General features: G+C 43.1%; 1 protein-coding gene across 3 annotated transcripts in view; it reads left to right on the forward strand.

Annotated features, from left to right (window-relative positions):
• The window catches only part of LOC109520921 (fibroblast growth factor 14-like), a 47,813-nt gene extending 37,788 nt beyond the window's left edge, over nt 1-10,025 (forward strand). For all 3 annotated transcript variants that reach the window (XM_019878525.1, XM_019878526.1, XM_019878527.1), the window contains 3 exons: nt 404-507; nt 8,579-8,777; nt 9,118-10,025. In XM_019878525.1, the coding sequence (XP_019734084.1) occupies nt 404-507; nt 8,579-8,777; nt 9,118-9,266 (452 nt within the window). In that variant the 3' untranslated portion in view covers nt 9,267-10,025. The remainder of the gene's footprint in view (nt 1-403; nt 508-8,578; nt 8,778-9,117) is intronic.
• Nucleotides 10,026-21,722: the final 11,697 nt, after the last annotated feature.

The raw sequence follows: 21,722 nt of genomic DNA on the forward strand, positions 1-21,722 counted from the left end.
GGCAAGCGAACACGGAAGAAAATGGAGTTCCCTTGTAGCGGCAGCAGCTCCCACTCTTCTGCAAGATTTTAAAGCGTAATCATCGAGCAAAAGAATTGCCAGATCACTGATGTTGGCTATTCTACGTCCATGGTGTTTGATGGGGTTGAGGTCATGGCTCTCAACTTCTTCCGTCAGGCTTGCCTTTTTGGACTCAAACATGCTGGAAGACAAAAGAGCTCTTTCCGCAAAGCATTGAATTGTCCAAAACGCGCGTACCGAGAGGTAACGCAAACCAAGACAAGATTCGGGAATTGATTTTCCAAGACTTATTCAATGACTATTGTCTCATGTTACTTGTGGCAACTAACTGTTCAAAACTCCATGGGCACATACAACCTCTATGTCTCATCTTTTTCTGCAGCTCTGTTCAACTTAATTCCAGTGGGACTTCGAGTTGTGGCCATCCAATCAGTAAAGTCCGGTCTCTACATCGCCATGAACGGAGAGGGTCACCTCTACTCCTCGGTAAGTGAGCCTCGATGTGCGCTGACACACAATAGATACAAACATATATAGACACGTATCAAAACACCGTCATCACAAAAGACAAGTCGTCCTCGGTGAGAAGAAACGCTTGAGCTGAATACACATTTTTGACATTTTGATTCTTCAGCAGCATCACACCATCTCTCGCTCCCATAGGGGCTTCCTTTAAATAACTGAAGCGGAGTCCCCCTCTCCTTACACACACAAGTTGAATTTTAGAATGCCGTCAAAGTGGTGTGTGTGCACAGCCGAAATTCGGCCTCTGATTGATGATGTCAGCATTGCTTGACATTTAATTGACTGCTGCAAGTTGGCAGCTTGTCATGCGCAGCTGAAGAGATGCTAGTTAAACTTCACATGGTCTCGCTCTGCCCGGGGGTTCTGTTTGATTCACTTTGTGGCGGTATTCCCCACAAATTCGAAAGGGACCAGCAGAGGCGGTTCATTTGCAAAGTTTGCATGGTGCAGCAAACTTTTTGGCAGCCTTCCTTTGGATTGAGTAGCTATGCTCTCACCAAGGCAGCTAAACCTAAGCGCACTGCTTGGTGGAAATGTTTCCTTATTGTAAATATGTATGTTTTTTACAAATGGGAATAATTCCCAGGTGTCCTTATAAAAGTTCCTCGACATTCTGTTGAAAAACCCCAAAGGATGAAGAATTCTCGTACATTTAACACACTCTCCCCACACTTGAAATCAGTTACTTTCGGGGGCAGTGCTGTTTCATGCAAATGCTGAGTATGGCTTTTGTCACCATGACGATCGGGGCGGAGCGAGGCTATGCGGCAAAGCAAGTGTTTCTTTACTGTATCCACTTATTAAGTTCCTTGCTATATTGACTGGAGCTGTTTTTCGGATCCCTTTTGGGAAGTGATGAGCAAAAATGTTATTTGGTGACTCCTCAAGACTGCGACTCTCTCCATATCATGAGATGTTCAACCCCCCCTTCACCCAGACTGCAAGTGAAGTACACTTGTGCGGTGCTACCAATGACTAATCCGGCCATATCACCCCAACTGGCCCCCATGATGGGAGCACCCATACAAATTTGATTACATTTGTGCTTGTTGAAGCAACACTCCATCATTAAGATGATGAATTATTATCTGCCATTTTGAATAGCTTGCTCAGAGATATATATTTTTTTAGAAAAAGTCCGATGAAAGATTTACTTGGCTTTTTTTTCTTTTGATACACTCCAACTATTTGCATGCAAGGGATAAATGAAACCCTTAATTTTCAACACCATGTCCCCTTTAGCCATTAAATACTGTACTGGTGTTTTTTGTATTATCTTGTCTCGGGGTAAGTTTCATCAATAGCTAGAATGAGTCTGCATCCCGTATTGCACTGGAGTCAATCTTTGACTCCTAATTCCACAATTATTGTTTCTCCAAGAGATATTGTCTGACATAAACCGGTCCTTGGGGCAAAAAAGGTTGGGGACCCCTGCCGTATTGCACTGGAGTCACTCTTTGACTCCTAATTCCACAATTATTGTTTCTCCAAGAGATTCTTGAGCCTCTTCTTGTAATTTGTTAATGATGTGCTGCAAACTTAGTTATACATGGCCGCACTGTCCCATGAATCCCAGATTCCAAGCATCTGGTTTTGTGTGTGTGTGTGTGCGCGTGTGTGTGTGTGTGTGTGTGTGTGTGTGTGCGTGCGTGCGTGCGTGCGTGCGTGCGTGCGTGTGTGTGTGTGTGTGCGTGTGTGTGTGTGTGCGTGTGCGTGTGTGTGTGTGTGTGTGCGTGTGTGTGTGCGATTGTCCCCAGGAGGGTGTGACCAACAGATGGCTCAGTGTGCAATGAGCTGCAGCCTGATAATTATGGACCATGTCGTAAAGTGGGGATGAGTTTAGCTTGTGAGCAAGACAAGGAATAGAAAGGAGTGTGTACTGCGCATGGGTGTCAAGTACATGCTGGCGTTCCGCATGCACATTTTGTTGTTGTTTTTAATCACAATGTATCAAAAGGAAGTGTATTCTGTCACGCTGGGCTCAGTATGCCTGACATAGACCAGACACCATCATTTTGTGACTGACTTTCATCCATCTCTTCTATCCTGGCGCTGATCCTGCTGCTTTTTATCTCAGTAATGTCATGCCTGGGGCTTTTCCCTTTCACATTCCGAAAACCTGCACGGTACGTTCATTGAAGATTCTAAATTCTCCCTTGGTGTGAATGCGTGTTATTTATCAATTTGTGCCCAGTTGCCCATTTGCTGCCCCACGCCTAACGACTGCTGGGATAGGCTCCACAGCACACCAGCAATCCATGTGAGGGTAAGCAGTCTAGAGCAGGGGTGTCCAACACCAGTCCACGAAAGCCCCTGTCGAGCATGTTTTAGAGGTCTCCCTCCTCCAATACACCTGATTCAAAAAATCAGGCTTCTCAGAGCTTGCTGATGAGTTTTCAAGGACAGGAGTTGGACACCCCTTCTCTAGAGCATGGATGAGTATGTGTGTGTGTGTAAAAAACACAAACCACCAAAACCAAGGTACACTGAAAAAAAAGGTTTGTGTTGGCACACAATAGAGTCATCTAGGGTTAAATTATATCTGGATCCAAATCAATTTATTTTTTGCAACCACTTGACGAAGGAAAATTGTGTCATTTCAACACACCATTTTTTTTTCAGCATATTTAAAACATCACTTTTGGTATTGCAAAGAGCCTGTGGATCTCTTTTTGGCCTCATTTTACATGTTACATTAATCAGGCGTACCTCTTTGGCCTTTTAATTGTATTTAAAAAAAATATATTTTTTATGCACTTCCTGTTGAGTACAGTATAGGATATTTTCTTCAGGTTTGTGTACAAAATGGAACCAGAGCACTGGTGTCTCCATTCAGAGCACTGATAGTGCAGCAGTCAGACGGGCAAAAGCTGTCATTTTAGTATCCGGCGAGGTGAGAGGGAGAAGGGCACTTATAGTGTCACACTTAGAGTGACTGAAACGTGATTTTTTTTTTCTGCGTGTTCCGAAATGTCATCAACTTGTGATGTCATCTTACGAAATACCCACTCTGACACAATCTTCAATCAGCAGCCTGTCGTCTCATTTTTAGCAAGACTGCACGTTTCACAGAAACGAATTCAGTCAGTTACCCACAAGTTTTGGTCTGTTCTTACCTCCACGAAGGAGGCTTTGCTTACAGCCAGTTTATTTGTCATCAGAATTCCACAAAAACTGTCTCCAACAGCCCTCTTCACTCCTTTTGTCTTGCCTCCTCACTGACTCTTTTTTCTGTGGAACAATTTGTTTACCCACAATCCCCCTGGGTAATTAGTGCTGTGATAATAACTGGAAACAAACACACCCACAAACTGAGCAGTGCACGCGCATACACAAATGCGTGCGCTTGCCCACACATTGGGGTGAAAAACAATTCCCACAAACTGAAAAGAGTGCAAGCCACATTTTTAAACACGAGGGTCTGAACGATAATGCATTTTTAAAATCATGAACCCATATACTATAATTGTAATTCAAAATAAGTCTGGAGTTTTCATGATTATTGTCAGTTGCTCTGCCTTCAAAAACAGCCCATGCCAGAGGTCTGATGTCAGAGGAGTTTTTTTCTCTTCAGCAAGCTGGTCCCATTTTGGGGGTAATCTTGTTTCCTTTCAAAATACTCCAAAGGCTTGTCTTTGAAAGCCGAGTCTTCAGACTCCTTGTGCCCAAAGCGGTTTTGATAGCTCGATTGTAGGTCTGAACAATTTTTTTTTTCAAATTGACATTGCATACACTGAAAAAAACATGGATGACAGGTTAATGGAACACTCTAAATTGTCCCCAGGTGTGAGTGTGAGCCTGGGTGGTTGTTTGTCTCTGTGTGCCCTGCGACTGGCTGGCAACCAGTTCAGGGTGTACCCTGCCTACTGCCCAGAGACACCTGGGATAGGCTCCAGCATGCCCCGCGACCTTTGTGAGAATAAGCGGATCAGAAAATGGATGGATGGATGGATGGATGGAAATATGTGTGTGTGTGTGTGTGTGTGTGTGTGTGTGTGTGTGTGTGTGTGTGTGTGTGTGTGTTCTTTTTAGCAGGGCTGAACAATTGAATTCAAGTTTGATGCTGCAATATACTAGAATGCACTCACAGGGTGCAATTCAAACAAAAAACAAAGAAAAAAAAATATTTTGACTGGTTGATAGACTTTTATTTGTTTGACTATTTGTGTATATTTTATTCATTTCTATCGCGTCTGGTAAATTGATTGCTTAAGAAGTGCAGTCCACTTCTACATATCAATGTTTCATGACACATAATAATAATAACAATAATAATAATAATACATTTATTTTGAAAGCGCTTTTCATCGTACTCAAAGACACTTTACATGAGTTTAAAACACGGGATAAAAATGTACACTTTAAAGCCAAGCATAGATGATTTAAAACAAACACATTTAGAAGAGGAGTTAAACGTGTTGCGCATCAGGTGAGTTTTAAGAAATGATTTGAAGGATTGGACGTCAGTACAGTTGTGAATGTGTTGTGGTAGAGAGTTCCAGAAGGTGGGGGCGGTGACAAGTGCAGTGATAAAGCCACAGGTTGTTGTAATCAGATTATGTGAAACTGTCATAGTGAACACTAAAAAGAGAATTCAGGATAATTTATTGTTTGTGTATGTCCAAAAAATGCATAAGACCTTCAAAAAAAGAATTGTAATGGCAACATTTGATGGTGGGGTGGGGTGGGGGTGGTCGCAATCAGAAAATGCTTCAAGCTCGTTTTGCCCACTCGATTGTCTCGTATGCGAGTTCTCTGGGCATGCACCCGAAAAAGGAGGAAGCAGCACTAAGTTTCTCGAATCTCATCTCCCACTCTGCTTGAAACATAAAGCAAATTCTTTCAAGCCGACTGTGCAGCCCGGTGGTGGAGGACCCCTGCTAGACGTCACTAGCACGAATCTGGCCACAGGCAGTGAATCAGCCGGTTTGGTTTCAGCCTCTCCACCCTCACAGTCGCGTCTCTCAGGGAAAGGACAACTTGTGACCTTTCTGTCATTCAAAGGCGGCCCGGGTTGACGTCGCCACGAATGTCAGCTTGCTGCTTTTAACAGTTTGTTGGTGGATTCCACTCATCCTTGCTGCGAAGCAAAACACAGTTCAGGCTCGTTTTCATCACTGCTTGTCACAGAACAAATATGAAGCCATGTCACACATAACATTTCGTTAGTGTGGGGCAAGGGCCGTTAACAGTGATTAACGCCTCTCTCTATGAAGGAGATGAGTAGAAGGTAAACTAAACCGAATTAGGATTGTTTGGCCTTGATAGAGGTATACAGTACGTTTCTTAGTTAGCCATTCAACTGTGCTCTGTTTTTAGTAGGGCTGAACACTCAGTCAAATTCAAATTGCAAAACACACACACACTGAGAAAAAAATGGTGTGCTGAATTTATTCAATTGTATTTCATCAAGTGGTTGCATGACATACAATCATCTGGATCCAGATACACTTGTTAGGTCGACTAAACACATATTGAAAAAAAAAACATGACGATACTGTTGTGTGCAGCCACTTGACAAAATAAAATTGAGCATATTCAACAGATATTTCCAATGCTGTGAAAAATACTTGGCTCAGAACAAAATATTTGACTTCTTCTGGAGAGTCCTGATCTAATTTCTAATGAACATTTGACATAGGTGCTGAAACAAGCAGTCTGGAGAGGTACCCTTCATACCTGAGTCGGCCGGAGCAGTTTGCTCACAGGGACTGATTGCCTGAAAAGGCCGTGCAGCAAAATATCCGTTAAAAGGACCCTCTTTTTTTCTGGCCAGTTTCATTCATTTTTTTTACTTATTATCAATATATCTGTTGTCCCCTGAAAATTAAAAACAATTCCTAACATTCCTTTATTAATTTCCAGTACGTTTCATTGATGTTATCCTTTTTTTTTTTTTCTTCAATTTTTTACATGGGTCTTTCTTGAACCGAACTGTAACAACAATTCTGTCCAGGTCTGTAGATAAAGGTGCTGTCTGCAAAAAGGGCGCACCAAAGAAGCATGCCGCTTGCAGTATCCATGGCCCTTTTTGTGTTTGATCATGTACGGGAACAGCTGGGACTCAGCCTTGCATGCGAAGTACTGAGGACGTCCAAGTCAAAAGATAGCAGAGAGCACGCCTGTGTGCACTGTGAGAGAAAATAAGAGCGTGATGGGAAAAAAAAATGCAAGATAACGAATGCGCGATAAGAAGAGAATGAGAATCTCCTGCTGTTTTTCCGAGCAGCAGGCTGTTGTTGCCTTTGATTTATTCACCCGTTTCCTTCATGTCCCACTTTCACTCTGCTCTGTGCTCTTTCATTCATTCTTTTTGCCCTTCTGCTACTTAAAAATGATGACTGGACCACACAGCCGAGCATCGCCAAAATGACTCACCTGGCTTCAGCTTGAGCGTCAAACAGCTTTTATTCTAAAAGCAGCTTTGAATGATGCATGGCCTCCCTGACCAGCGCAAACATGAGCCTGGCACTGCGCGCATCACAAAAGATCGTCTTCTTCCACAAATGAATAATGAATCTTGGCCCAAGGTCGAGACTAAATATGTATTACAACCTAGCCAGCGCTGCCCCAAAGGTCCTGCGACGCTTTCGAATGCGAGCAGTCACCCACGCGTGATTGGTGGCGGCATGCTAGTGTCATAAATAGAGCATTCGATCTTCATCACCTGCCTCGTTTTGTCACCAACCAATTATTTTGTCACATTTCATAGCTGAGCAAATGCTCCTGAACGTCCCTCCATTCATCCCCTGGAGCCACAAGTTTGTGAGTGTGTGTGTGCGTGATGCGCGCGTGTGTGCGTACATACAGTATGATGTACTCACAGCTGCTTACTGCCGCCCTAGTGACGACTTCCCACGGCAGTGCTTTGAAAGAACAATCTTTTATGGGACAGAATTATGATATGTTAAATGAGTGAGTGGTCGTCGTGTCCATTTCTTGATGTCTCACGCTTGCAGCCCACCAACCACTCCATGCACACACATTGAGCCCTCCCTCTCAAGCGCTGGTTGGTTGCCACGGCTACATTGTCGCCTCTCTTCCTCATGTTGCTATGAGACTCGGACCGGCAGACCTGAGCTGAATGACAATGTGTCTGTGGCTCTGACAAGAGGCCCACAACAGCCAATAAGAGGAGGCCCAGACAAACATAGCCAACGGGGATTATGTGGGCCTCATGTGAGGGTACTTGAGTGCCCTCGTATGTTAATCTGCGCAGACAGTTCATTCATGGAAAAGTGGACCAGAATGTTATCCCTCCACACTCGTTGCCATTTGTAGTTGTTTGTGAGCAGGGTGATAGTAAGGAATGACTCGCTGAAAACTGTGTGGACGTGTGGGATGGTGGCACGATGGAGTCAATCAACCCTTTCGGGGACAGCGGTTGCTACAGTGGACAGTTTATCAGGTTACAGGGTACATGAATAGGTTAAAATTACACATTGATCAAAGGCGTTTGATGAAAGAGTTTCCCCAGGTGTCTTCATAAAATGTCTTGGCCATTTCGGTTTAAGGAATTTCAGTACACGGAGTATCGGTTTCGGGGGAAAGCGGCTCTTTCGGAGGCAAAGGACAAGTCCAGCTTTCATTACCGTGATGCGGGTGGAGCTAGGCAAGGCATGCAACAAAGCTTTTGGCCGACTGAGCAACTTTGTCACTTGAGGTAGAGAGAAGGACACAAAGAGGAAAGTCAAACTTTGTCTTAAATAATAATGTTTGAACACTAATCCAAATTTGACATATTTTGTTCTCCTCGCGGCAGCCCGATGACTTCTTTGTGTTCGGGATAAAAGAATCAAAGTGGACACTTTATTGACTGGCGGATTAAAAACTGCGGCTCGTCAAACAAGCAACGGCGGAACGTGTTCATGAGAGGCGTTCTTTGTCAAGCGCCCCTTCATTCCTCTTTGGAACGATGTGACATTTCTTCTCTCTCCTCATCTTGTGCAAGGATTCATGAGATTATGGAAAGAGTAACAACAGTGCTTCCATCATATGATTGTTCAAAATCTTTTCATGCCTGTGTCTTCAGGAAATGTTCACCCCGGAGTGCAAATTTAAGGAGTCTGTGTTCGAGAACTACTATGTGATCTACAGCTCCATGCTGTACAGGCAGAAGGAGTCTGGCCGGGCCTGGTTCCTTGGCCTCAACAAGGAAGGGCAGGCCATGAAGGGCAACAGAGTCAAGAAGACCAAACCAGCTGCACATTTCTTGCCTAAACCTATAGAAGGTAACTCCCACTCACCTTCATGTTTTGCTACAAATGTGTCTTCAGTCATCACCATAACAATAATCATAATGATAATAATAATAATAATAATAATAATGTGTGTGTATCCATGTTACTGAATCTTAACAGATGGTTTGACATGCTTTTTTTAATGTCCAATGAAGCAGATTCACCGATTTTAGAAGTACTGTCAAAGATTTGAATGAAATGCCATTTTTGCTTTTCTTTTTCTTTCATCAGTCGCTCTAACTCTCACTTTTGCCCTGATGTCACGCATCTGTCATCCATCCTCTCCTCATCCTCACCCCTCCTCCGCCCATTTTCCGACCCACCCCTCCAGTTGCAATGTACCGAGAGCCTTCACTGCATGACGTAGGGGAGGCGGCGCCTAAGATCGCCGGGGGCCCGCCTTCCAAAAGCACAACCAGCGAGCCAGTGATCATGAACGGCGGTAAGCCCGTCAGCAAACCTGACAAGGAGGAGACATAGCCCACCGTCCCCACCCCCGCTTCCCCTTTCCATCCGCAAGCAACCAGAGGCCAGGAAAAGTCCGCCATTCTGCAACAAAGGTGACAAAAGAGACTCAAAGTCAAGCTGAGACTGGTCAGCAGTGAGGGAGCACCCGGCACCCCGCTGCTCACAATAAGATAGATCTGGTCCTGTCGGCGGCCGAGGGCCAAACAGAAAGAAAATGAAGTGGCAGGAGTGTGAGCTCCTCTTGGCAGAAAGGATGTTCGGAAAATGAAACAAACACACCATGATACAAATGTGCCATCTCCGCTGGTGTTTTCCTGTCAGAGGCCTGCTTATCCTTCTCCGATCTTGCTCGGTTGCCAGGTACGCTTGTTTAAAACACACACACGCACGCGCACAAGCTCCACACGGTGGATTTTCAAGCCACCCCGACAAAGAAATATGATGGAGCGTTGAAGCTGCATCCGATCGGACACGCAACGCTCTGTATGTCACCACCAGTTCGGTTCTTATTTGACAGTCAGGCATGTTTCTTTATTTCTTTGTTGCTAGTTGGTTTTAAGGATGCAAAAACACCGCTGGTTGTGCAGAGACAGACGAGATTTCACTCGCTACCTCCCTGCCAAGCACCGAATGAATGCTACCCACCTCTTCCCTGTGTAGCCATTCAAGAATTCTAGCCAGGCCTTGCTCACATCGGCACGTAGCAAGAACCGAAGAGGTTTCACATGTTTGGAGTCCAAAACAAATGAAGCCCAGTTATTATTTACGTGGAATAGCAGAGGACACGTAAAGTGTAGCTGAAGGTCAACGTGCAAAGCTCCACACAGAGGATCGGGAAATAGTTATTATCCTGGAAAAAAAAAAAAAACAGTTCTTGATTTTTGGTTGCACTTGATGAAAATGGGCTCAACTGCGGTCATACATTTGTTTGTTTTTGAGCAAACCCACGGGAACATGACATAGGTTGACCACATTTTCATCATGTGCAACCGCTACACGTTTGAACGAAGTAAATCCAAAGGATCTTCTTTTTTTCAGCGTACACAGAGGGCTTGTACCCTCGATGCTTGGACCCCAAACAGGATAAAGCATCCCAAAAAGTCTTGTGCACCACGCGTAGCGATTGTACCTTGAGGAACAGAAATGACTTCCATTTCTGACGGTGTATTACATTCTGCTCCTTTTCCATTAACTTGAATTTCAAGGTAGGAGGGTGAAAGTGAACAGGGTAAATCACGTTAAAGCCACACTATGTCACCGATGTGAAGCGGATGTGCGACATGCCGGTTGATTGGTGCGATAATGCTTTTGAACACGGTGGCTTGAAATAGTCAACGAGGGTTGGACCGCAAATATAGCCTCAATCAGAATATCGCATAACCAGCTTGCGCGGGTAACCGTCCGCTCAATGAAAGCAAACCAAATAGATTCCTCACTGTGACCATCAACATGGCTCCAATCTGTTCAGGACTTGAAGCCTTGCTCAAGAACCGGGCCTTTTGTTCAGACGCCAGTGAACTAAACTGGTAGTTGCTTATAAACTATCCCTTATAGAAGGTAAAAATACTGTGATACTACTTGTCGTGTTTGTGCCAGTGAAAAAGATGTGCTCGTCGTTGTGGCTCAGGATGGCGGTAGAGCGTTAGAGCAGGGGTGGGCACACCAGTTCTCACAGATCAGCATGATCAATTCATATGGGCACGTCTATCATAAGGGGACCCATAAAAATGTCTCAGGGTCAGTCATTGTGGTTCAAAGCAGCCATATGTGGCGGATTCCAGGACTCGCATATGATACGGCGCCAAGGGGGCGCTGTGGTGTTGTATGACGAAATGGAGAAAGGGGAAAAAATATAGAGGTATGTTAGACAAATCCAGGACATGAAAAGAGTAAAACAGTGGTGAGGTGTGCTGCTCGAGTGACAGTGCAAGCAGAACTTCATCAAGATCACCTCTGGTCCGCCTGTTTGCTTTGGTGATGGACAGATTGACTGAGGAGGTCAGACTCTGTGTAAACTATGATCTTTGACATCGTGATCTGTGGTGAGCGTAGGGAGCAGGCGTAAAAGAACTTAGAGAGCTGGATGTATGCAGTGGAGTGAAGAGGAAGGAAGATCAGTCACAGCAAGACGGCGGCGCAACGTGTGAATAAAAGGGGTGGCCGTTTTTTAGCTCATCCGCAACGGTCCGAGCCATTAAAAATCAAAATGGGACCCTTGAGCACCAAAGTTTGCCCACCCCGGCATTTGTGGCACAGATTCCAGGAGTGGTTCTTCCCTCCAGACTGGAACAAGCACTCTGTGAAGATAGCCACAAAGACAGAAACAAGCGCTGTATAACTAATTACATGGCCTGGGCAAAAGGTCGTCGGTACCACGGGCCAAAGTCGCGACACCCAAGGCTTTACTTCACAGTGGCAGAAATACCTGAGCGGACAATGCGGTGTGCCGTTCCCTCATTTCTCGTACTGCGACGTTTTGTTCTGCTCTCCACCTCCCATTACCAAATCACTGCGAGTTTGAAATTCTTATCACAAAAGCGTCAGCTTGCAAAGTGTCAAGTGTATTTCTGCTGTCGTCCCAATGAGAAGTTGTTGTAAATTTTCTGATCTGATTCCGTTTGGTTTATACAGTGGAACCTCTAAAGTCAAACACCCTCTGGCCGCGGTTGTACTATTTGCGTTTGCACACCATGTTTTAAAGAAGAAAAAAAAAAGGCAACTATGTCTGTAGCTGCTCAACACAAGATCGCAATTAAGAGAGCATCAAGGGAATAACTGTGCTTTCATTACACAAGCACTCATTACAAAAGCAGCAACGGCCTCAATATGAGTTTTTAAAAGAAATAGAACACGAAAAGTGAAGATAGTGTCCACCCGAAATCATGGACTTAATAGCGATATTCGGGCCGATTTTGATCCCGCTATTCCTGATTATCGGACGTCTATAAAAGATGATCCAAGGTGGTTATCACGTGTTGTGGGGAGTGTTCAATGTTTTTCCTCACCATTCTGCTTGGAATGCCACCAATTAAGAGAGGTTCAATATTTACAATCGCACAAAAGCACAGAGTTCTGCCTGGCTCTTTTATTGCTTTTCACCACTCTTCTTTTTATTTTTCATCAATCTGGAGCCCACGTGGCACCAGATTGCCTCTCTCGTCAATATTTGTACTCGGCCGGGCATCTAGATCGGGGGAGGAGACTCGCGATTTGATAGCTGGCGATACGGTTGCATGCGTGGTATGCTCAGGCGATCCCATGAGTTCACCACACATTCCAAGAGCAGTACCAACATATGTGCAAATTGTTTTCCTCATCACGGTCTGTTGCAGTTCAAAAATTGTTTCAGATCAGACTGATCTTACTTTAAAAATGTAACACATTTCAAATTATAGTTACTTTCATTTGAAAGTAATATATTTTGTGACAATATTACCGTCAGTGTAGAATAACAAGTTACTCTAAATTTAAGTTACTTTTAATCAGGGATTAATTGATTTCATCATGATTTAAACATTTTAAAACGAAAATGCAAAATTCGCAACACGGTTGGTGACTTGTAATGGGGGATCTTTAACTATATAGTGTGGGCGATCATGTTAAATCTTTCGATTCTATGGTGGGAGATCACTGCCTTTGATTAATATTTGTATCAGTAAGATCTATTTTTTTTTAAGTACGGTACACATAGTGGAACTGATATTTGGTCTGGTAAATGAATAAACCCAGACTATATGCCATAAATACAATTATAAACAAACTCAAATTAAATTCCACTCATGGGAAAGTTCAGTTTATATTGCCAATACACATTCCTATTGTCAATAACACAATGGATTTTTTTTGAATGTATTAAAGTATACTCGATCATTGAGTTAACAAATGATAGTAATAGATGAAGTATACCGGTAATTTATAATTTACAATTTATAATTGGTCTCACTAGATAGATAGATAAATAGATAGATAGATAGATTGAAAGTTCAGTGAGTTGTAATTCTCTGAACTGCATTACACAATACAGTACACTCACTCAGTGAATCAGTGTGCAGTGGCAGGAAAGGAACAGGAAGTGCCAGGTCTTCATTCTGCCAATCAGCGGGTAGCTGACATGTTTCCGCCAAGGGAACCAAACTTTTGTTTCAAAGATGAAGGCGTGTCTCGTCTCAGTGAGTAAATTAAAAGCAAGATATAAGTCCATGTCCCTCGACTGGAACTCATAAATAACATTGGAAAATGTGCCGAAAAATGATCGTCAATTTGCTGACACTTCTGCTCACCCATGAACCATTTGAAGGATTATGCGACGTCACAAGCGGCGGCCCGGTAGTCCAGTGGTTAGCACGTTGACTTCACAGTGCAGAGGTACCGGGTTCAATTCCAGCTCCGGCCTCCCTGTGTGGAGTTTGCATGTTCTGCCCGGGCCTGTGTGGGTTTTCTCCGGGTACTCCGGTTTCCTCCCACGTTCCAAAAACATGCATTGATTGAACACACTAAATTGTCCCTAGGTGTGAGTGTGAGTGCGCATGGTTGTTCGTCTCTGTGTGCCCTGCGATTGGCTGGCTGGCAACCGGTTCAGGGTCTCCCCCGCCTACTGCCCGAAGACGGCTGGGATAGGCTGCAGCACCCCCCACAACCCTAGTGAGGATAAAGCGGTTCGGAAAATGAATGAATGAATGAAATGCGACGTCACAAGCAAGGATGTTTAACATTCGCATAACATTCAATTCCTACACGCTCATTCTTTGCATCACAGCCACATTAGCGGTCATGTGAAGTATGTGCAGGAACTTTTTCAGAAAATTTGTGTTACTTCAAATGTGTATGCAGCAACGGCGTTATATTCCTCTTTCCGTCAGTGTTGAATAAATAAATAAATATTCAGGGTGACGTATGTGGCACGAATCACCATACAGCAAATATAATTTTTTTTTTTCACTCTAATTGCTGTAGTAGTTGGCAGTGGTAGTCCAGTACTTAGTGCAGCTCAAAATATGATTCTACCTGTCAGTATAGAGAAATAAGAGACATTTAAGTGACATAAATATTCACAGAAATCAATGAAAACACCCAAATGGCCCGGACCTAATCTCACTTTCGTATTCGTCAAATGTTGTTGCATATATTGCTGTGCAATGTTTTACAGATGTACGAAGCAATTGAAAATACAAACAAGAGCTGTTGTTCAGAAACGCTGCCTAGTCATAATTGTTCTGTGAAGCAAGTGCAGATTTACAGTATTTTTGTAGAATATTGCCAAGTTTTTAGAAAGTACAGGTATTTTTTTTCAGCCCACATCATCCACTCCTAGTTTCAGGTGAATCGAACAAAAAAATGGAAGTAATAAACGAGCACGTCAGACTCTTACTTACTGGGGCATAATTTAGTTTGTCGGATTGGGGTCGCCGTATTGTGACCGCACAGGTCTTTCGCCTTGGATTTAGAAATGAATGGACTATAAATAAAACCCTCATGGCTGAAGCCAGAGGGCAGTCATCGTACGTTGCCTCTGGTACTTACAACTTCTGTTATTTTATATTATTCTTTTTTTTTTTTTTTTTTTTTTTTTTTTTTTTTTAATTTACTGCCTGTAAACACTTCCCAGTGCATGTTTTGCACTCGGATCCTGGTATGGATTAATGAGAGCCTTTCAAAGAACCAACTTCACTGTTTGCATCGACCATTCGGTGTATATTATCTCACTCTCGTGAATCATGACTGACTGAGGCTAGGTTTAAGTTTCGCAGCAAATTTGTCCCGCTTGGCTTTGTTTTCGCTTCATAAATGTTGGTTGGGGCAATATGATGCAGATCATTCTTTGAGTAGCACTTGCAGAAGAACATTTTAAATCATATTTTTACCGATTAAATATGTATGCTGCGCTTCTCCGAGATTTATTGGTACAACCGTATGCCATGCACGGTGGCGTTTTCGCCGTAGACACAGAAAATGTGAAAAGGCCACACAGAAATCAATGTATTCAAGTGAGGTGGGGCTGAGCAAGTGGCAATGTAAGATGGCCGTCGGTGGCTTCTCCCGACTGCGAGACGAAGCGACATTGTTCATTTGTAGGTACGTGTCTCCCGCTTTGCATTTTGCTAGGTAACAGCCAATCAGCGTGATCACTATCTTGCATACCGAAATTGATGGCACATCCATTCATATCATATAAAGAGCACAACGATTCTCAATTCTTCACGATTCTAAGTGCTGCTTTTTACTTTGCATTTTATGTTATGAAACGTGTTACCCCAGCAATGTTTACGATGCTAAAAATCATCAAAAGTATTTTGCATTATTTGCACATTAAATACATGAGCGGCGTTCGTAGCAAGACTTACCTTCGCAATTATCTCGAAATTCGACCTGCATCTGAGAGGTTCCACTGTCGACCAAATGTTCCCATGCCTCTCGGGTCGAGTGCTCTCAACATTCTCAAAGTGATGTTCTACTGCGAGAGCCATCCCTTGATGAGTTTGTTGGCCAGTGTTGTGCTTGTCTCTTGTAGATGAACTGTCGATCTTTTCCGTGTATTGTAGCACTCGTGTTGCGCTGTAACAGTTGCTAGGAAACGATCAGAAAACAAGCCCTGACAATCTTGTCTATCGAAATGTTATCCGACCAAGGGAATTCGAGAGATATAGTAGATTGAAGGCTGTCCATCCTCCACCACAGAGATCACACACATTGTGTGTGTTCTTCTTGACATGATACTGTACCGGAGTTCTCAACATACCTGGAGGCCCAAAAAGTGCTTCTTTTTAATTAATTAATTTATTTTTAATGGAGTTTAGGTCACATCTTCATTTGATCTGACCTTATCATTGAAACCCTTCTTATCTGACACATATGGTACATACTGTATAAAGTATCACATTCAATTGAAGTATGCCTGGCGGGATACATCGTGGTCATCATGCAGTACTCGCTTTTTTCATTGGGAAGGAATATTCTTCCCGGTGCAATTCAGCACTGAATTATCAATCCTCATCTTATTGTGTTAGCACCTGAGGGATTGCTGCTTTTGAAGAGCTCTCACACGTATTCAAGAATAATTCCCCAGTCCGCGGACCAAAGAAGCAGATATAACAGGGTCTTCCGGGTTGCTAACCACACATCCCAATTTTGGTGAGAATCGTTAGCCTGCCTAGCATCAAAGCTACGATTATGAGCACTGACTACATGCTCAGTGCGCGCGCACACACACACACACACACACATACAAAAACAGGAGAGACCATGACAAAGCTGGCATCTTTTGAATTTCCATTCAAATGTGTCGCCGCCAGGGACATGTGTTATAGCGTGGACGTGCAGTCGTAGCCGGTCAGCAATGCCGGCACAGTTTTAGTGACATAAGGGCATGTGACGGGTAGAACTGTGTGCATGATGTTGCCTGTCTCCTTCAGGTTCACTCTGTTCATTGAACAGAAGACCGCCTTACTACATGCATACAACGATCCTTTGCTCCACTGTTGTGTTGGCTGTAAAGAGGTTAGCCGGAGTGCTTCTCGCCACCCCCTCTCACTGCTTGCACTCTTTCCATTCGTACGTTTTGTAACGAAGGCCCAGTGACATGGGGCGGTTGGGGCTAACGCGTTTGTTCAGAAATACGTAATGAATATAAAGCAGCATACAGCCAATGGGTGGCTAAAATCCAGTTTTTAATCCAGCCTTCTAAGCATTTACATCATCGGGATTCTTGTAAAATGTATTGCATTAATTTAGCTCATTTCCCCCCTAGTTCAAGTAATATTTATTCATATTTATGCACTTTTGAATTGACATCTCTCATTAAATAATTGGTTAATTGATTTATTGTGGGTATCACTTGGATTTTCTCCGGGTAATCCGGTTTCCTCCCACATTCCAAACAACATGCTTGTTTGATTAATTAAAAACGGTGTACCCCGCTTCTTGTCCAAAGCCAGCTTGTGTCGTCTCCAGCACACCGGCAACCCTCATGAGGACAAGCGGTATAGAAAATGATTGGAGAAATAATCCGTTGAAAACGTGGTCATTTTTTGGTATTTTATTATTCAAATGAAATATTTCGAATACACAAACTTTTTTTTTTAATCTCATCTGTCCATTTTAAAAAGTCATAGTGTACTGTATGTGACCCCAGAGCACACGCAGCTGATGTAGTCCATTTCTGCTACTGATTTGCACCGGTCCAGATGTCTTTTTGTTTGTTTGTTTGTTTGTTTGTTTTGTATTTACTTGTTGTCTTGAATGTCTTTTTGTTTTAGGTTCAGGTAAAGATTAACAGCACCAGTCATTAAAGCAAGCTGATTTCCAGCAGCGCACCAGTGTTAATCCTGTACAGTTACAGTGAGTTGGTAGCAAAATGTGGCAAGTGCTGATTGTCTTTCAAGTAAGGTTAAGTTTCTCTTTGACATTCATAATATGCAAATATTGTACAGTTTGTGTCCAACTTATTGTATACACACAGATCAGAACAATATTCAATAAAAGATTTATAGAAAGAAAGCATGATTTGCTTGAAGTTATTTTTGTATTTCCTGCCAATACACTTATGTGCTCATCCAACAAATCACAGCAGGTAAAAAAATAAATAAATACACATTTGCATGCATTCAGATAAGCTGATGATGATGCACTTGGAGTTTCAACACACATGGGCAAATGAATTGGGCTCACCGGTCAATCATGTCATCTGGTTAATTTGTTTTTGCAGAGAACAAAAAAATATGTAGTCAAAGGCCTCATCTCTCTTCGTTTGAAAAGCATAGCTGCAAATTGTTCTCTATGCTCCCATGCAACACTGCAGCAATATTTAGTGGCTTGATCATCCGTTGCCGCCTCTGCCGCCCCTACCTCGTTGTTCTCTCGGTAATCACCTCATCGTCAAGATGTATCCCTTTGCACTTGCTGTCTCTCTGCACCTGTGCCTATATGGTGTTTTGCTACATCAAGATCAACACTGTGAGTTTCCTTCTCCTGCCATCTGTGGAAAAACGGAGCATCACAAGACTGTTTCCAAATCTACAAAGACTCTTCATCTAGACTTTGAATTGAACGTCGTTGCGACATACCTGCTTCTCACTGGACAAGTCACAGTTTTAAGTCATTCACAACTATTCCCTAAACATGCTGGCCACAATGACATTTTGCTATCACAATTTTTGTGGTTTATTTTATTTAAACAGGTTGTTCTTTCATCCACCACAAACACACAATTTCTGAATTTCAGGTGGCGTTGTGAGCTTGGTGACTCTGTCTGGTTCATTATTATCATCAAAGAAAACAGGCACACTTCCATGTATGTGAAACACACACACACACACACACACACACACACACACACACACACACACACACACACACACACACACACACACACACATATGCACATACAAACAGGCATGCCCTTTCACCAGTGGTTCTTAACCTTGTTAGAGGTACCGAACCCAACCAGTTCATATGCAGTTGCACCGAACCCTTAGTGAAAAATAAAAATAAAAAAAGTGTTCCTTCAGTTTTGCCGATGCGAGACAAGAGTTGCTCCATTTGGCATGACAAATCATGCAGATAGGACATTGAGTCCCACGTTCCGTGATGCTTGTACACATTTGTCCGACCACTTTTTTTTTTTTTTTTTTTTTTGCTCGACATAGCATGTGTTAAAACATTTTTTTTTTTGTTAATCGCAGGACATACTATCACCAAAGTCTCACGTTGACTACTGAGCGAACTAAAATTCCCGCAGCACTGATTGGACAAGCGATGTAAATGTGATCATCTGCAGCAAGTGATGGCCATGCGGGTGTGTCATAACTAAATGACATGTTGAGTCGGGTATGTCTTAACCTCCATGGCAGAGGCTCCGTCGAACCCCTGAGACTGATTCACCGAACCCCTAATGTTCGATCGAACCCAAGTTAAGAACCACTGCCTTTCAGCGTCACAACTGTCACGTCCCTTGCCACATGGAACCATATAGACTTCCATATCCAATTGTGTGTATCAAGTGTCACTCTGGCCAATGTTGAGGAGACGTTTGTCACCACAGACCAAATTGCATCATCTATACACAAATATCTAAATGTGGAAGAAAAAAAATAGGTTTCTGAACAGCAGCAGGATTGTTTGAAGGCCTCACACATATAAATCACATCACTGCAATGGTGTTCTGATTGAAAAACAATGTTTTGTGGCTTGTTTTTGATTGAACTGCAAAAAAGCTGCGATTTTCAAGGAAGAAATGGTTGACCTGGCTGCTCTCGCCATATTAGAAGACAAAGATTAGTCGACAGCATTGAAACAATGTACTCGTGCATTTCCATGACAAGAGAATCTCCATGCTTTGCATTGTCATCCACTGCTACATTTATAAATTCAAAATGCACTGTGTAGTTAAGTATTATTATAAAGCATGGTATACATTCACTTTATGAACTCTGTTGATACGGCTTGATGTTGGCGACAGCCAATTGGAAGTCAATTCATATCAGGATATGTAATTTTATACATACAAGAGAGAGAGAGAGAGAGAGAGAGAGAGAGAGAGCTCCTCTTTGGTATCTTTAACACGCTCTTTCTGTGCCGGTCTATGTTCTTCCCCCTTTTATCTGTCCATTGACTTTTCCATATTCCTTCACCAGCTCCTCCTCCTCCTCCAGTCACTCACCTCCTTCCCCCCATCTATAACCTCTCTTCTCCTTCAGAATGGAAAGCTTATGAAGAAAAACAAATGTGAAGATGGGAGGTGAGACAGCAATCATTTATCTCTCAGGTGGTAAGTGACATTTAGTTTATGTGCACGCACACACACACACACACACACACACACACACACACACACGCACACACACACACACACACACTCGCACACACACACACACAGGTTCAGTCATGTACCTTCCAGCAAACACACAGTCTGAATGCTGATGAACCAATCAGAGCCTGCTTCTGCCCGGCACCAGAGATGCTTGTTTGGTACCATGGCAACCGAAAAAGCCTCAGCCAAGTCTCTCACTAAGGATGGATGTGCGCATAGACTGAGGAAAATAACTTCTGCAACAATCAGTCTCCAGCAAGCTGAAAATTGTCATCTCTGGAATTGCAATTGTAAAAATCACTGCTAAGTAAAATGCAGTTTTACACATGAACTTACACATGGGGAAAGTGCCCTTTATATTGCAAAGCTGATGAGAAAAGAATTAGCACTGGCATAAAAGTGCATCTCACACTGCAAGAAACAGAAATGCCAACTGATTGTCATGACAGAGCAAGCTATTTTCTTTCTTATACATAAAACGCTTGATGACAGCTTACAGCTAATTCATTCATTCATTCATTTTCCGAACCGCTTGATCCTCACTAGGGTCGCGGGGTGCTGGAGCCTATCCCAGCTGTCTTCGGGCAGTAGGCGGGGGACACCCTGAATCGGTTGCCAGCCAATCGCAGGGCACACAGAGACGAACAACCATCCACGCACACATCCACACCTAGGGACAATTTTGAGTGTTCAATCAGCCTGCCATGCATGTTTTTGGAATGTGGGAGGAAACCGGAGCACCCGGAGAAAACCCACGCAGGCCCGGGGAGAACATGCAAACTCCACATAGGGAGGCCAGAGCTGGAATTGAACCCGGTACCTCTGCACTGTGAAGTCGACGTGCTAACCACTGGACTACCGGGCCGCCCGCTCACAGCTAATTAAAACATCAAATTCACCCTCACAAGAAATGACACAAAAGAAGAATAAATGATCAAAATCATTTTCAGTGATAGAAACTAGGTGGGAATGGCCTTCTGAAAAGTATTTCAACGTAGAGCCCTTGTTTGTGCATAAAGGATGACATGATTGCCGATGCCCTTCAGTTTCTTCATTCCCACATGTGCGAACACCATGCACATTGATTTGATTCCGGTGCTGCTATTGGCCACTGCTCACACGAAGTCGCTCAGCATACTATATATATATATCTATATATATATATAGATATATATATATATATATATATTTTTTGATTTATATAGCGCTTTCACAACAGCAGCAGCTGTAACAAAGCGCTTATTTTATATATATATATATATATTGCATTCAAGGCTGTTAGAAAATACTGACCTTGACATTTTTGTTTCCGAACCAATTATTGTTGTTTATTAAGTGTATTCCTTTGTGTGGATGGATACCCCGCCTTTATGATCTGATGTGTTCCAGCCTATTGCTGTTGTGAAAGCAGGAAATCTACCAGATATTAATGAATTGTAAAGAAGTCAATATGGAGATCCATCTGATATTGTATTTCTTTTCAGCCCTGCACAAAAAGACGATATCAGGAGAACGGCGCAGCCTGTTGCTTCGTTGATAAAAATGCAATATCGAGCCGTTTCCTCCCACTCTGTTTGAAGTGTCTTGGAAGCCACTGTGCTAGGAAGGAACGGGAGAGACCTTAATTCCAAGTACACCCACACCCCCACCCCTCCCAGCGCCCC

Source organism: Hippocampus comes, unplaced genomic scaffold, assembly GCF_001891065.2.
Source record: "Hippocampus comes isolate QL1 unplaced genomic scaffold, H_comes_QL1_v1.1 scaffold345, whole genome shotgun sequence".
NCBI classification, from domain to species: Eukaryota; Metazoa; Chordata; class Actinopteri; order Syngnathiformes; family Syngnathidae; genus Hippocampus; species Hippocampus comes.